The 17,151-nt window shown below is 37.8% G+C and overlaps 1 protein-coding gene across 1 annotated transcript; it reads left to right on the top strand.

The window, feature by feature from the left end:
- Positions 1-432: 432 nt before the first annotated feature.
- On the top strand, positions 433-17,015 carry ATXN3 (ataxin 3). The gene is made up of 11 exons (XM_063399238.1): positions 433-536; positions 4,014-4,178; positions 4,702-4,746; positions 6,014-6,099; positions 6,511-6,577; positions 8,160-8,247; positions 8,496-8,628; positions 9,674-9,849; positions 10,237-10,360; positions 11,095-11,189; positions 11,735-17,015. The coding sequence occupies exons 1-11, from the start codon at positions 513-515 to the stop codon at positions 11,827-11,829; spliced, it is 1,098 nt and encodes a 365-aa protein (XP_063255308.1). The 5' UTR covers positions 433-512; the 3' UTR covers positions 11,830-17,015.
- Positions 17,016-17,151: the final 136 nt, after the last annotated feature.

Below are 17,151 nucleotides of genomic sequence, written 5' to 3'. Positions count from 1 at the left end.
TTAAGTTTCTTTTTGGATTTCCTCTGTAGGCTTGTTTGGAATAGTGGTTAAGCAGGTACTGATGCTTAGTGAGTGGACCAAAAGGGTGTAAGGAGCGAGCGGCTGGTGAGCACAAGGCAGAGGCGGGCGGTGCCGGGCGCTGCTGCCCTCGGTGCGGGGACAAGGGGCCGGGACGAGCGGCTCTGGGCCGGGGCGGGGACAAGCTGCTCTGGGGCCGGGACGAGCGGCTCTGGGCCGGGGCGGGGACAAGCCGCTCGGGGGCCGGGGCGGGCTCTCCGGCGGAGCAGCCGGCCGGCGGCGCGTGTCGCTCCCTGCGCAGCGGGCGCCGCGCGGGGGCGCGCGCGGCCAGCGGCAGCTCAGCCCGCGGCCTCCCCCCGGCAGGGGGCGCGAGCGCGGCGGGCGGGCCGGGCGCAGCCAGCGGGGCCTGCCTGCCCTGCGCGGCCGGCGGCGGCGGGAGCCGCCATTGGCCGGGCGGGTCACGTGGGGCGGGGGCTGCGGCCGCTACAGTAAACATGGAGTCGATCTTCCACGAGCGGGTGAGTGAGGGAAGGGGGGCCGCCTGGGTCCCGCCGCCCGCCCGCCCTGGACATAGTGCTGTCGGTTGTGACCGTCTGGGCCGCCGAGACGGGGGAGGCGCGCGTGCTGTCCCTGAGGCGCTGCTGGGGCGGTGGCTGGGCCTCCCGTGCCCGCGCTGAACGTGGGGCAGCCCCCGGGGCCCCTGGGGTGTGCTCGGCCTATGTCGGGCTGGGCCGCGTTGCCCCTCCCTGGAATCCCCCCAGCCTTAGGCAGTGGCTTGTCCTCTGCCTCGGGGGAGAGCCGGGGCCTCGCGCGGCGGTGCCTGTGCCTGTGGCCCGTCCCAGCTGGACGCTGCCAGCCCTGCAGAGAAAGGAGAAGTCGGGGCTGAGCCTCGGCGTCCGCTCTGACGTGGGGACTGTGTTCTGGAAACTGCAGAAACAGCCCCCGAGTGCGGGGAGGTGTAGGCTGTAGCTGCTTGTGTTTCTTGATAGCTGACATGGCTGAGAAATGAGTCTGAGGATATGCAGCGGCAGGCAGGGCTGTCAGTCTGCTCTCACACCGTCTCTCACTGACCCTGGCTTGGCTGTGCCTGTGTAATGAGCAGGGAGTGGAAGCGCCGCTAAGGAAATCGCAGTTCATATAGGGCGCTGCTTTGTGCCGAGCAGTATTTCCTGTTTTGGAGGATAAATGCTGCTGTGAACTGCTGTGATTTATCTAGGTTCCCAAATACGACCTATTTCTGGTTTAATGCTGTTCAAATAATAATTGGATCTTTTTCTTGCACTTTGAAAGTGTCTCTTTAACTATTTGTGTTAATCTTAACACTAGTTCTGTTACTGTTTTCATATGTAGGATTGGTTTCCTTAAGAAGTCAAGTAAGATAGCTTCCTTTAAAAAATTGCCATTCTGAAATCCATAAAAACTGAGGAGTGTTCTTTCTGAGTAGCTTTGGGTTGCAAAATTTGGCAAGTGTTGTGGTGTTAAGTAGCTCCTTTTCCGAGGGTGAGTGTTAGATTTCAGCTGTGATGGTCTCTGCTTCAGTGACCTTCAGTCTGGCTTTGAAAACAGTTTAACGAAATGTGCTCTTTTCTTACACGGCCTAACCTGTCACAGTATGAATTAGCTTTTCATTACTAAGTTGCTTTCTAGTTTAATAACAAAACTTATGAAATTGAAGTGACAAAGCATAATACATTCATAGTTACAAGATGATGGTAACTTACAGTTCCTATACATTCTGGGGAAGGGTGAGTTGACATTCTCTCATGTGAAAGGTACCTGCTCCCCCATAAGTTAGTAACATAGTTAAAAAGTTGCACCTGAATGTGTTTTAAGTTGGAGTACCAAATATTTTTATTCTGTTGTTATTCTAGGGAAAATCTAACTGAATAACTGTCGTTTTTTCTTAAGGGGTATTTTTTCCCCCGTCAAGTGCTGTCAAAATATTTTGAAATGCTGCATGTTCCTGAGTCTGCATACCCCAGTTGTTTTGATAAAAAGACACAAGAAACTTGGTATTTGTTAAGAAAATCTAATAAAACAACCAGCAATGTGGCATTTGTAGAGAGAAATGACAGTTGCAGAAAGTAGGATTTAAGTATGGGACTTCAGGAGTCCCAACCTTAGAAGTTTGTCCTTTCCTTGATAAGATACAAGATACTGAAATAGGGCAGCATTTTATGTCAGGAGAGGTTTCAATGAGGGGATTTCAGGTTATGAAAAAGAAGCAATGTTCTCTGCACAAAACAGTGGAAGTTTGTGTCAATTAAATAATGTAGGATCTGTTATCTGCATTTGCCACTTAATGTGTATAACTTTTACATATGAAAATTAAGGTTTATTAGTTTCATATTATACTGCACAAATACAGAAAGGTCTTTTTAGTAAAATTAGGATGTAAGTATGTAATACAACTAATTTTCGGTGGTATTTTACTGTTTCTCTGTTTCTAAACCAGTTTTATATAATTCTAGTGGGGAAGCCTGTGATTGTTGAGCAGGTTCTTCTGGAGCAGTTTTGTCCTGTGGCCAGCAGTAGGGATGTGGTCCCAGAGGGACAGAAGCTGGTGTTCAGTCTTGAGTTTCTTGTTGCAGGAAAGGCATGAGCTGGAGGAGGTTTCTGGATTCCATTGAAACCTGGCTGTGCAGCCAGTGTAGCTTTAATAACTCATTGCTTAACTGAGTGATGAAGCCATAGGAAGATTCTGGAGTAAAGGGAACTTTCGAGGTTTCAGCTGTAAGGGAGAATTCTACATATGATTTGTATGATGCTCTTATAGATATTTAAAGAATATTCCTCAAAGGCACACTCTTGTATTCTTAGTTTCTGTGGGTCTGACTTGAGGGAAGGGTGTTCTGTATTGTTCTGAGGGGTTTTATTTTTAATGAAGTGCATGTGTAGTAGAGTTCTTAATGTAAATAAAAATGAAGACTGATCAAAACAAAAGAGAAAAGCAGGATTTTAAAACTGATGTTACTTGCCTTGCAGCAGGAATTACAGTTATTTGTAGAAAAAGGTCGCTTTTCATGGGAAACTGCTTTGGTTGGTTTACACTGTGGTTTTCTTTTAGCGAGGCAGTATTTTATCTCACATATGAAAATGATGGAGCCTGTCGTGCATTCATTCAGACCAGAGATTTTTTAAATTTGTACTACAAAATTATGACTGACATTGTTAATTGGCTCTTTTAAAATTCGTGCTGATGTTTTATAAAGGTTACAGTATAGTTCTATTAATTGTAATGTGCTGGATATGTAACAAAGTGTCTGATTTTTTTTTTATTTAAATAGTCTATCAATAAAAAATATTTTCATTGTTTATTATAATGAATTTAATAATTTTTTCTTGTTTCCCCATGACTGTTTTCAAGATTTTCAAACTAGTGGTATTACCTTATTTTACCTACTTCCTATATGTAAATTTCACAGAGTATGGAAAAGGAGATTTACTGTTCCTCCAGCTTCTAATCACTTTCTCAGCAATGACGTGGAGAGCACATTGTCAATAGCCACACCTGGAAGGGAAGAAAAAATTAAAATTAAAAAATAATGAGTGTCTACTATAGAAAATGTGTTTTACTAGGAACAGGAAGATCCTACTAGGAAGTAGAGATCTAAACTCTTTGATTTTCATGTGTTGATGTTTTGGAAGAGGGTAGAATCCCTTGTTCTGATGGTTGCAGAGCCTCTGTGTGATTTGTTGGGTCATTGGCAATATTTATGGTGTTTTCAAAGACAATTTTTACATTAAATTTATTTTTCTTAATGAAATAAGGTAGTATGCATGTTGGCTTTTTTTCCATCAGGCTAATGGTAGGATTGTACTCTATAGCTTGCAGTGTAATGCATTGAAAGAATGTATGTCTTCTGCATGAGTGGGGAGGGCAGGAAGTTTGCCAGAATGAAACAGTTGAATCATTTTACAGAGTTTGCATTAACCTGGGGGTTTTTTCTTTCTTTTTTTTTCCCCCATTGGTATTTTTTCTCTTCCATTATTAGCAAGAAGGCTCATTGTGTGCTCAACATTGTCTGAATAATTTGCTGCAAGGGGAATACTTTAGTCCTGTTGAGCTATCCTCTATTGCACAGCAATTGGATGAGGAAGAAAGGATGAGAATGGCAGAGGGAGGAGTATCTAGTGAAGAATACAGAACATTTTTACAGGTAAAATTATCCTCACTTGAAGTTGCTTGATATTGCCTGAAATATAATATTGTCTGGCACAGGCCTGCTATTCTTGCATAGCTAGACAAGGTTAATTTTCTAATGCTAGAGCTTTCTAAATTTATAGGGCTGTTCATTCATGCATCTTGGATGTGGCATTTTTAAATGTTACTAGTACAGCTTTACAAAAATTCTACAAAAAGCTACATTACCTTCATCTTACGAGTAGGATGATCAGGCACGTTGAGGAGGATCAGTAATTTGCCTTTTGTTTTTGTAAGCCAGTGTCACATAGAACAGAAATTCCCATGTCTGTCTGCCCTTTAAGCACTGAATATCTCTAAAGGTTTGAGTTTTAAATTAATGTGCCTATTTGGGGCATTGTAATCAGCCTTACAGACAAGGATAAAAGTCGTTGCTTTAAGACTCTGCAGTTACATTTCTTTTCAAAACTCAATTATTTTTGACCTTTCATGCTTATACCATTTTTCCCTTTTCTCCCTCCCAACTTCACATCGAGCAGCAGCCTTCCGTAAATATGGATGACAGTGGATTCTTCTCAATTCAAGTAAGCACAGCTCTCTTCTGACACCTTTTTCTATTAATGCAATATATGTTCTCTTACATTATTTAAATGGCTTTGAGCTTTTCCATCTAGTTACCAGTTTATGGCCTTAATGGGATTAGGTGCTGGACTTCCAAATGTTCAGAGTGTTTTCCATTAAGGACAGTGACTTGCAGTTTTGCAGTTCATGGGCCCTCAAACACACAGGAGAAACATGGATTCAGGAACTGTGAAATGACACCTGCTGGCACTAAGCTTGACTTCTAAGCTGTTTCTTGTGGGCACTTCAGGTGTAGACCCTGGCTCCCACAGACTGGGGGTGAAAAAGCAGAATTCAGATTGCTTTCTCAAATTATAGACTGGAAAGCCCTTGGCAATGGTTACAGAATTATCACCGTGATCTGCAGGTTTTTCTTGGGTGTTTTTAGTTTTTTAAGGCCATGGGGAAAAGTAATCAATAAATAATAAATACTTAAACCAGAACAACAACAATAAAAGTTTTGAACACCAAATTGGGGCTTTTGTCTACATTAGAGCTCTAGGCATCTTTGGCTGTCTCCCAAGCTTCCAGTGGTACTTGTCAATGCTCCAGACTCCCTCAAGAGCCTCTCTTCCTTATGGCTGACTGGGCTGTTTGATTTTTTTAGCAAGAAACCATTAACAGTTTGGCTTTCCTGCTATCTTTGAGCTGCTTAAGTAGCTGAAAAAAAAGATTCCTTGTTCTAGTTTTTTGTCCTGTCATTGCTTTGTCGTTTGAGGCACAGCTGGCTTGCTGAAAGGAATTTGATTTGTTAACTTTAAAGTTCTTACAGCATTATTTCATGTAGCTTTAGAGAGTTCCTGAAAAAGAGCTCAAATCAATAAACTGACTGATCCTGTGATAACCCAGTGGTACAAAATTTCTAAGAAAGGTTGAGATTATATGGGGGGAAGGGAAGTAAAGAGCAGTGCATTGCAAGTAGAGAGATGACAATTTATGAAGTGTCTGTGGAAGGTGAAATTACAGCTTTGTTTGGGGAAGTAAGCTCATTAACACAGATGAGTTAAATGCTAGTTTTGTTACTTCTCCTTAGATGAGAGATGAGTGTTATGCTTGCATGTTAATTCATGACAGCTGCATTCTGAGTAATGTGATTCCTAGGTTTCCTGGAAATGTTTTGAAATCTAAGTTTTACGAAAACAGTGTAATTGTTTAGTGTGGCTAAGATGGTTGCACTGCTTGAATTTTGATTTGAGCTAGTCTGACTCATGAAGTGCTCTTTGTTGACAGGTTATAAGCAATGCCTTGAAAGTTTGGGGTTTAGAACTAATCCTCTTCAACAGCCCAGAGTACCAGAGACTTGGGATCGATCCTATGTAAGATTCTTTTAGCACCCTACTTTTATTTTACTAAAAATACTCTTAATCTATGTTTTAAATCTTTTTTTTTTAATTGCTGTTTCATGCTCTGTTGCATTTTGATGTTTGTATTACCCCCGGGTTTATTTTTTTTTCTTTTTTGGGGTGCATGAGAACATCTGTCCTCTGTGCCTTCATGATATTTTAGTATCTTGGCATCACAGGTATATGGAGATTTCAGTGATATTGAAAACTTCCTGAATCTTATAAAGGCAGTATGAGTATTCTGTAATGTAACATCAATGCTTGTGTTACTAAAACTTGATTATGTAAGTTTGAATTAGTGATAGCAAAGATCGTAAACATTATTATGTACTCTGATTTTAGAGTATTTAATTTTATTTATACCTTTTGTTTTTCTTTTTACAGAAATGAAAAATCATTTATTTGTAATTATAAGGAACACTGGTTTACAGTTCGAAAGTTAGGAAAACAGGTGACATTGTCTTTTTTTATTTTAAAATTGACTTCAGAAATGGGTGTGGAAAAGTGGTTGCAAGTAGATTGTGCTTCCCTTTTGCAAGCTTTTGCTGCAGTTTGGTTTAATAGTATCCCATATTAGATTAAAAAAAAATAAAGAAAAATCACCTGTGAGTGAGAAAGCTAAACTCTACTGTTGTGCTTCAGTTTAAAAGTATGACTAATATTTACAGGCCTATTTTTGTTTATTTGATATCAAAAGGCTGGATGTTCTCTTAATATTATGGAAATGCTCCTTATTTTTCAATGCAACCATGTAGGGTAGAATTTTATGAGAGAGCATTCTAACCCAAGACCTCCTAAGGTAGAGAGGGGATGGCTTTTTCCTTTCTTACCTCTGGCTTGTAACCGTATGAAGACAATACCAGGTGTCTGTTGTCTAGAGGACAATGAGAAGATTTGACAGAATAGATTGACTTAGATTTACTTGACCTGCTTCTCCTCTGTTACAGTTAAAGGAAAAAGTAGTTTAATAAAACTTTCTCCTCTATAATATCTTTTAAAAGTTCCCATAATCCGTCCATCAAAAATTTTACAGAGCTTTTTATTCCCCTACTCTTCTACAGTGTTGGTCTTTTTACCCTTTCCTAGTGGCAGAGAGTGTTTTTGGCAAATTAAATGATTGCGTGACAGGGTGGTGGATAGTCACTTTTGTTATTGTATGGGCCTGGCTGCAGGGGTGTGGGTGCACATGTGGAATCTGGGAATGGAGATAGAATTCTCACTAACTCACATGGTGCTTTCTGGATAATATTGAATGAATAGGGCTAAAAAAAAAGTTCTTTAGCTTCATTGGAATATATACAGGGGTTTAAAGATGGAGTACTTTGTTTCACATTGAATGTATTTTCTCTCTAGAAGTTTTATGTAAGTATAACACTGTTTCCATTTAGAAGTATTATAAATTAATAGTTATGGTCTGAGGAACTAGAAATGGGTTGTATGTTTATATGAAATGTTGTAATATAGTGCTGTACTCTCAGCATATTAAATTGGAGTACATTTTTTAAAATTTTTAAGTTTAAAAATTATCTGAGAAAAGGGTAAACACTAGTTTTCAGCATCACCAGTTATTAAAGATAGAATGTTCAATGAAAGTATGTAATGGAAATAACTGAATGCCTGTTTCCTATATCTGTTAATTTCTTAACACATAGCATTAACTGATGAAGAGTTTCTTACTGCATTAATCTCAGGTTTAAAACTAGAATTAAGCAGAATTTTAGAATGAGATCTGAAATAAATCAAAATACAATGGTTAAGGATTATCTGTTTTAATGTGTTTCCCTGGTACTGGTATTCAGTAAGGGGAGAGACCATGCAGTAATTTCCACTATTCAGATGTCCTGTTAGAGTATTTAAAGGATAACCTTTAGCAGTATAGATATTATGCTTTAAAAAACTTTTATTTGATAATTTATTTTACTAGATTTTTTCGGATATTCCATAATAAAAAATTACCACAATGTACAGGAATGGATTACCTGTAATCTTCATGCTAATTTGTTCTCTCAACCTTTTCTTTTTCTTAATTACAGTGGTTTAACTTGAACTCTCTCTTGATGGGTCCAGAACTAATATCAGATACATATCTTGCACTTTTCTTGGCTCAATTACAACAGGAAGGTAATAGTAACTTGTAGACGTTAAGTCTCATTAATTAAAAGTAGGTAATAATCATTATTTCTTAGAACTTATGTATTCAATTAACTACCCTTAGTTTTATGACTGAAATAGTGAAATAACCAAAGTCCTTATAATGAAAGGTAGAGTCTTACATCTTAAATGGCCCATGATTGTGTTCCATATAGCATGCATTTTAGAGTGTTTATTCTGCACTTTAATTCTGTAGACTTATGATTTCTTTTTCTCAGGTTATTCCATCTTTGTAGTAAAAGGTGACCTCCCAGACTGTGAGGCCGATCAGCTGCTGCAGATGATTCGGGTACAGCAGATGCAGCGACCAAAACTGATAGGAGAAGAGGCAGCACAGTCAAGAGATCAGAGGTAAGGTAAATAAAGATTTGATTTTAATCATCTTCAGTGTGATTGGTTTGTAATTTGGAAGTAATAAGAAATACCTTTAGTGCAATGTTTGCTGCTGTTGCACCCAGTAAAAGCGAGTTGATAGACAACAAATGGTGTATTTTTAAGTGGGTAAAAGCTGCCTTGATAAGGATTGAGTGTTTCCATGTGCATAAGCATAATATAGTGCAGATTTTTTAGTTAGGGAGGGAAATGGTTTAGCAAATCTTATAAACTATTGTTAATAGTAATTATTCTATAATTAAGACTGGTTTGTGCATTCTGTCACAAGTAGAAAAGAATGAGAAACTGATCTTTGAATTCCACATCATATAAATCATACAGCATTCCCCTTAGCAATATAATTTTGCTGTAACATTGTGTTGCTCATTTTTGATGCATTCAGCTAATATAAAACATCCTTGAAAGCATAAAGTTAGTACTTTATGCACTTCTGCAATAATTTCATTGAATTTTCATAGTGAAAAATCGCATACTGAAAAAGTCTAGGTTTCTCAGAGGAATTCAATTCAATTTTTTCCCTTTGTAAAGTTCAGCTGATGTTGTAAATGGATGGAATAATCAGCAGTAACATGGCAAGTGTGTGCAGTTTACATGGGTTCTGTTGCTTTAGTGTGGCCTTCAAGGCCTCCTGAGAAGGAGACCATAATGCACTCTTTTCTGCTGGTGTAACTGTTTAAATAGCAGTAGGTTTGAATGATATGTATCATGGCATTTTGTGGGCTTATCATTTTTGATGATTTACTATCTAACAGCTTCTTGTCAACATGTGCATTGCTTTAGAGGTTAGTGTGTGGCAGATCTGTGTTAAGGTTGCTCTTCAGCCCTTTTGTGCATTTTCATTATTCAGGAAAATACTTGTTTATATAACAGATTTTCACAAGAAAAATGTTTTTCTCAAACTTAAACCTAGAATTAAATTGTCAGAACATACTAATTTAAACCTCATGATAAAATCTAATACAATTTCTGTCTGAATTTTGCTATGAATGCATGAATTTCACAGGCTACCCAGAGGTGATGTGGACCAAGCAATAGAAGTTAACCATCCTTTTGATGGAACGGGCATGTTAGATGAAGATGAAGAGAATTTTCAGAGAGCCCTGGCTCTAAGTAGGCAGGAAATTGATATGGAGGATGAAGAAGCTGATCTTCGCAGAGCCATTCAGCTCAGCATGCAAGGTGCAGTGCTCATCTGAATTTCTTACCGTGCTTTAAGCAGCTCCTGGAATCAGTTTGTCAGGCACTTTTTCCAGCATGTGTCAATATCTCTGGACAGACAGGTTTGAAGCATAGGAGGACAATCCAGGATTGCTGTAGCTATCTCCCCCCTGCTTTTTGAAAAGTTGTAACTTGCATGTTGGCATTGATTATTAGGAAGGAAGAACAAATTGGCAAAGGGTGGCCGGAGGAATGGGAAACAGTCCTGAGGTGAGGAGGAGAGAGAGCATGAAGCAAAGTTACTCTAGGTGCTTAGTTCTCCGAAAATTTCTTTCTTCTTCAAGTTGTATTTCATTTACTAACTTCATTTTACTATAATTAGTGGGATATGGCATGTTCTGCTTTTAGGCAGCCGTCGAAGTGAGCTCTCAGGCTCATTACCACAAAACGTTCCTCAGTCATCTCCCAGCAGTCAGACAGACTCCCTTTCTTCAGAAGAGCTGCGAAGGAGAAGACAAGCATACTTTGAAAAGTAAAGTAGCTGATAGAAAACTGCATGTGGAAGTACATGTTGTATTTTTCAGTGCTTTGGGGGTGTGGATGGGTTTGTTACTGAGGTCCAGCTCAACTTTTCTGTCTTAACATGATTTCCTAAGAGTACCTGAATTTTACTTTCTCAGGTGGTTCCTACAAAGAAACATCTAGTAAGAGGATGTTTGTTAATACTGCAAGTCTTGTGAAAAAAGAAAATAAAACCTACTTTATTGAAGTATTTTAAATTAAATCCTGTAGATTTCTGCAATTACCCTCCCAATAAAAAATATTGTTTCCCTAAGACTTTGCTTTGGGTAATGATGCTTCTCATTTGCATCACACAAAAGCATTGTACATATTTTTTGTTATTGTTCTGGTGTACCTTTGTAATAGATAGTTGAGTTATTGTACCTTTTCCTTATCTCTGTCTTACAGTAATAGAGGAAATAAAGACCAGGGAGAAATGCTATGAATGGGAGCAGTTAGACTTCACATGGTAGAATAAGAATGCGGCGCTTCCAAATCCTGGGAAAATAGGCTTGGAGTATAATACTGGGAAGATAGATATCTGAAGGTTGGCAGGGTGAAATGCTGAAAGAGATTATGGGCACAGGGGTGTTACTGTACCAAACAGCTTCTCCCTCTGAATCCTGAAGTTCAAATGAAATGAACTTGATTCAAGTCTCATACTGATGTTAATCTTATTCTCTTATAAATTTATCACACTTTCAGACAACAACAACAGCTACAGCTACAGCAGCAAGATCAGACCCCAAACCTACAGGAGAAAGCAACTCTTAGCTCAAGCACTCCAGAATCTGGTGAAGGTATTGTTTTTTAACCTTACATCCAACACTGAAATGTGTCTTTTTCATCTTTGTGCTGTTTCTTAATTTTCCTTGTCTGCCTACTTCATCACTTCAGCAGCCATTCCAATTGTGCATTACAGCCATTACTGTATTGGCAGTGAGAGAAAGAATCACTTTGCTGCAAAGCCTGTTTCCCCTGTCAATATCCTATTTCAAAGTGAAGATCATTGCTATTACCCCAACTGTTTGTTTTCTAAATTGCTTTTAAAGTTGTATGACAACTTGGAGTAGTATCTGACAAAATTACTGGAACCAGTTTTCAGAAGAATGTGTGTAGACCTTACCAGTGTTAGGTATTGGTGATCCAAAATTGTTGTGCATTCTTACAAACTGACTGTTGTTGGTGAAAAACTATTTGCAAAATGTTCAGTGATATTAAAAACAAAACCAGTTTTGTTGGTGGAGTAGGAAAAGGTGGGTGTGGATGAAAGAACAACAAAAGCATTTAACTATAATTAAGAACTGTGAATTTATTACAATTTGTATGCATGTATTGTCCTTAGGAGGTGATATGAGTGAAGAAGACATGCTTCAAGCAGCCATGAATATGTCTCTGGAGTCTGTCAGAAACCACTTGAATTCAGAAGATGAGAAATAACATCTTTTTTTTCCCTCTTATTGTCAAAAAGCTAAGTCTCCATTAAAATTCAACTGTGTGAATGTTGCACAAGCAGGGTTCACTTCAGACTTCTGGAAGCAGGAATGAAAGGGGGGCTGCTGGAGGTCAGTTTAGAGAGGATCTGCAAATACAAAAAAGATTGCACTAATTTAAAGAACTGTAGCACTCCTACTACAAAACATCTGCTCACAAGAGTAGTGGTGTTAAAATTACTGGAACTATTCATGCCAAGTTAGACAAGGGTAGCAGCTGTAACTTAAAAAAGTAAAGCTTTTAAAGCTTGCATTAAAAAATCAAGTTTAAATTGTTTTGAAGAATTCTGTAGAAGATACAAAGGGTGCTGAAAACAGCATCAAATTATTTTCTTCAGTACTAATGGAAAAACAGATAAAAGTACTAAGTTGTGCTCCTAAATTCTTTTTAATAGATCACTCTAAAATGCGGAGAGTAATTAAATTCCATTCATTTTAAATAATTTATTTTATGATTGTTTATTATGAATGACTTAACTGCTGTCCACTTTTGAAATGATCCATTCTGCAGGAAACAAGAATCCATAAATTTCATACTTTTCGATTCAAGACAAAATTTTCAGTGTATTGTTGACCATAATGGTACTCCTAAGTCTTTCAGTAATTTCTGACTTCGTAACAATTTTTGGTTTTACCTTCAATACTAATTGTAAAATTTTAGATCTCTGTTTAACATACTGTCTTTTAGTAGATAACTTACCTTACTTGGCTTGGGATTTTGTTCTTGTTTGGTTTTAATTACTGTTTTCTTATGTTCTTTCTTGTTAAAGCCACTGTCTTTTTAATTCAAAAGCAGCATATACTCAATTGGGTTGAACGGGTTTCATTTTCTAAGACTCTTGCAGAGTCTTTTCCTCTTGAAGCTCAACCCTTCGTTCTGGCTTTTCAGTATGAAAGAGCTGTAACTGAGACCAGGAGAAAGTAGGAGGGGATTTAGGTGCCATAAAGTCAGTGCCACACACATAAGGTGCATTCCTGCAATCTGAAATGACCCCTGTGCAAGTAGCTCTTTTAAGAATGAATATTTATGCCTGTGTGGATGTTTTTTCTGAAATGCTTTCTATGAGTGTTTGTCAGAATGTTGCAGTTTTTTCAGGAATGGCCTTTATTCATGCACCTTACAATTTTTTATCATGTTTCTGATCCTGAGAAAAATTGGGAAGCAAAGTATGTGAGACAGCTTATGCTATTGGTTGTAAGACATTTGCATTGATATCCAGGGTGGATGTGTAAGAGGGTGACCAAACCTGACTTTGAACTTCAGTACAGCAAAAGAGAGATGTTTCATTTTCCTAAATGGTGCTTGAAATACAAATTCTGTTTACATATAAATTATATGGAACTATGTTGTAGATAGAGTATAGAAGCTGTAGTCCAGTTAAAGCATTAACAGTTAGCACAAGCATCCTAAGAATCTTTCATCAATAACCCAAATTTTCTTTATCAAAATATTCTGAAGTTACATCTTTGCACAATAGTAACATTTAATTAAAATTAGTAGGAAATGAACGGTAGCTAGATGGAAATACACATTCAGTATCAAGTAGTACTGTACATGAAAGGGCTCTTACCTCTCAGTAAAGATTTGTTTATAGCAATGGTTTCCTGATAGCTTAGGATATTATTATATTATAATGATTGGGGTAAATTCTGTTTTTCTTACCAATGTGCTGGATTTTCACCAATGTCACCAGAACCACTGGTTTGTGTTACACAATGTGGATTTTGACATAAGAAAGCACTACTTTTTAAAAACTGATTTTTGTCATTTTTAAATAGTCCTGTCATGAACATTATAATTATTTGTTATGTCTCAAATTAATATAGCTGAACAATGACTTTAAAAGTCCATGTGTGCGTATGCCATTTTGAAATGCTGTATTTTTCAGGGTGTGGTTTTCTGCTTTCAGTTTGAAATTCCTATGAAACTGAAAGCAAGAAAGGAGTCTAAAGCACTGATTTTTTTTTTCTCATCAATTAACCACAGCTTAATTTTTCTTTTTATGGTTGTGCCATAAACTAATTCTGAAATAAGACTCATTTTTATAAATAGGTGTAGACTGGCAATCTAATGCTAGTATTTGGAACTCAGACCTTTTATCCTCTATTATAAAAACATAATAAAAATATTATTTCTATAGATCTAGCAGCCCTATATTAAAAAAAAACAAAAAACAAAACAACTCAGCCCCTTAAAATCTCACTGACATAACCCAGGCTCACTACATGATTTTATAATCAGTAAAACATGGAGATTTGCCTTTGAACTTTCATGTCACATCATAAGTGATTTCATCATCAAAGTATTTTAATATGGAAGAATATAAAATGTCAGTGCCTGAAAGATGCAGCTGAGTCAGTGATCACAGGGCCAACCATTTCCCTTTATGTGGAGAAATGCTGTCACTCAACATATACCAGTTCGATTTTTTTAGAGAAATGTCAAGTTGAATGATGTAGGCATATCTATCTAGAAAAGTAGCTAGGAGAGAGCAATTTAAGCTACATCTGTTAATTCATGTAATTCTGTCACTGGAAAAGACCTGCAAGAAACCAACCATTAATCCAGCCTAGTCCACCACTAAATGTAATGTTCCTGAACACCACAGCTGTACCTCTTTTGAATAGCTCCGGGGAGGGGACTCAACCACTTGCCTGGGCAGCCTGTTCCAATGGTGGGCAACCCTTTAAGGGCAGGAATACTTCCTGATCCCCAACCTGAACCCCTCCTTGTACAAACTGAGGCCATTTCCTCTCCTCTTGTCACTTGTGACCTGGGAGATGAGGCTGACACTCACCACACCACAGCCTCCTTTCAGGACTGGTAGAGAGTGACAGGGTCTCTATCTGAACTGTCCCCAAGGAAAAGACTCATACTAATTGCTGACAGTTCATATTTTATAACCCAGGTCTCAAGTTCAAAATATCTGGACCTGCCAAGAAGCCGTCAGTAAAACACTGCTGTCATTTTTTGGTGTGCATTCTTTCGATGATACACAGTTCTCAGTGTGGCATAATTATGCTTCCAATTTAGTAATTTAGAGCGTGCTTCCAGTGTTATCTACCCTGTCAAGCTGAAGAGTTGGATTTTATCCATGTTACAGCTTTAGGCCAAAGTTCATTGTAAGGAAGCAGACTTTTTTTGTTTTGGTGGGGATGTTTGTTTGTTTGTTTGTTTTAATTACAGAATTCTATTTGAGGGAATTTCGGACTTAATTCAAAAGGTTTTTACTATTTTCCAGTTAATGGTCCATGTGAAATAAATCATGGTTTTCTGCCAGTAGAAATCAAAGGGGCTGGGGGAGTGAGTGATATAATAAATATCTTTCAAAATTACTTCTCTAAGTATAATTTGGCAAAGAGCTTTAATGGTCTTACAGTGAGGGCAGGAGGAACAAAAGTTGTAATGCAATCATGCTTGCATGCAATTCTTGTTAGGCACAGTAAGTACAAATATGAGCTTTGTTTAAATGTTTAAATGCTTATATTTTTCTAGACCTGAAACTAATATGATACGATACTGGCTTACTTTAACATTTGGGCTTCCTGTGCCCTTCACAGAACTGCAGCAAATTTAACTGTAATTCTCAGCTAAGGTTCTCTTCTTACTTGTCATACTTTATTACTTTGCAGACTATTTGAAAATAACCAATACAAATTTAAATCTATGATGTGTTTTAATGTTGGACTATTGTTTCTTTTACAAACTTACAGAATGATAGGGGGGTTAAAATGGCTTCTCCAGGTGTCTAGTAGACCAACACTATTATTTGCAAGCTGCTTTGTCTTATTGCAAAATTAACAGGCTTAAAAATGAACATGTTACAGTTCTAAAATGGGAAGGTTTCTAGTATTAATTATTGGTTTAAATAATGGTGAAAACATAAAAATAGTGGCCTTTGTACTGAAAAATGCAGTATAGGGGAACAGGATCAGAGAAATAGAAGTTAGCCTTACAAAGAAGTATTATTTTGCAATTCGCCTTAGCAGCACATCACTTTTAAAGGAATTGAAATAAGAATCCAAGGAATACGAAAACTGATGTGGAAACTTTTTTTTAAGAGCTTAGATAGAAAATTATGTTGTTCAATTTGTAAGCCATCACTGTCTTGCATAGAACAAACTTAAGTCCTGGAAAAATCTTGATAATTATTCACAAATTCATTCACAAATTATTCACAAAGAAAAAAAAAGAGAAAACAAGACCAACATCTAATAAATGCATACCTATTCCATACACACTATCACTTGTTCAAGTGAGGATAATACTTAATACATTCAAATTGGCTGGGTCCAAATATTTAGTTCTTCAGTTTAGAAGTGGTAGCTTTGTCTTGTATCCAGGTTTTCATCTTAAAAGCATGAGCTTTTCTGCAATAATTTTTTTAATCTTCATGCACACATTTTGCCTTATTTGTATTTTAGAGATGGAGGGAATGCTGGAGTTATTTAACCTGCCATAGTCACCTCCTTCCCCAGTTACAGTTCTTCAAACAGTTAGTACATGTGACTTCTCAACTGCTTTCACGAAATCAAAACACTTATACATTATTTTCTTTGTTAAGAAAAATAATTGTAACTACACTTTTCTTTTAATCTGCCACCATCCTCAGTACAGCCACTGGGTGAATTCAGGAGGGAACTTGTAAGAGTTTGAAAAAAGGGAAGTAATATTTATATGCCACTGTGCAAAACCAAAATTAAAAAAAAAGATAAAACCCTTGATCTTGTCTTTAAAGCGTGTAAGCTTTGATAAAGTTTTATTTTCTGCTACATGAAACCTCCTGTGTACAAATCAGTGTAGAGTTAGGATTTTGTAAGGGAATAATTTTTCATCTCTTGCCTAATAGTTGTGTATTCTAGAAATCATTTTCAGTAAGATTTTTTTTGTCAAGACTGTTTCCATATCACATCTTTGGGTCTGCATTCCTGTATATTTTTTGCCTATTTTGTGTATATAAAGCATAGAATACTGAAAAGATCTAATAAGGGAAGGCTGAAATGCTTTGTCATTGTTTTGACTGGAAAATGGCAGCACTGTTCAATATTTTGAAAATGCTCTCCAAATAGGCATGAATATATATGGTTGTATTTGATATCACTTTTCTAAATAAATATGATTATAGCTTCTAATGTTTCTCTCTTAAGTATTTGCGTATGTGCTTTTCCCCTATGGGCACAGAATCATCAGACATTGAAATCTCATCCGTGGTGATGCCTTAGGGCTGGGTTTTTCTGTTTTGTCTGATAGCACTGAGTGGTGCTAGGA

The sequence above is a fragment of the Prinia subflava genome, chromosome 5 (genome assembly GCF_021018805.1).
Source record: "Prinia subflava isolate CZ2003 ecotype Zambia chromosome 5, Cam_Psub_1.2, whole genome shotgun sequence".
Lineage (NCBI taxonomy): Eukaryota > Metazoa > Chordata > Aves > Passeriformes > Cisticolidae > Prinia > Prinia subflava.
Note: the sequence above shows the minus strand (reverse complement) of the source record. Positions and strands in the feature narration are given on the sequence as shown.

What these genes read in the sequence shown, in the direction of transcription:
- ATXN3 (XM_063399238.1), top strand. Translation starts at nt 513, where the DNA reads ATGGAGTCGATCTTCCACGAGCGG. An exon ending in AGTCGATCTTCCACGAGCGG is followed by an intron (nt 537 to 4,013) that starts GTGAGTGAGGGA and finishes TTCCATTATTAG; the next exon opens with CAAGAAGGCTCATTGTGTGC. An exon ending in CATTCAGCTCAGCATGCAAG is followed by an intron (nt 9,850 to 10,236) that starts GTGCAGTGCTCA and finishes TTCTGCTTTTAG; the next exon opens with GCAGCCGTCGAAGTGAGCTC.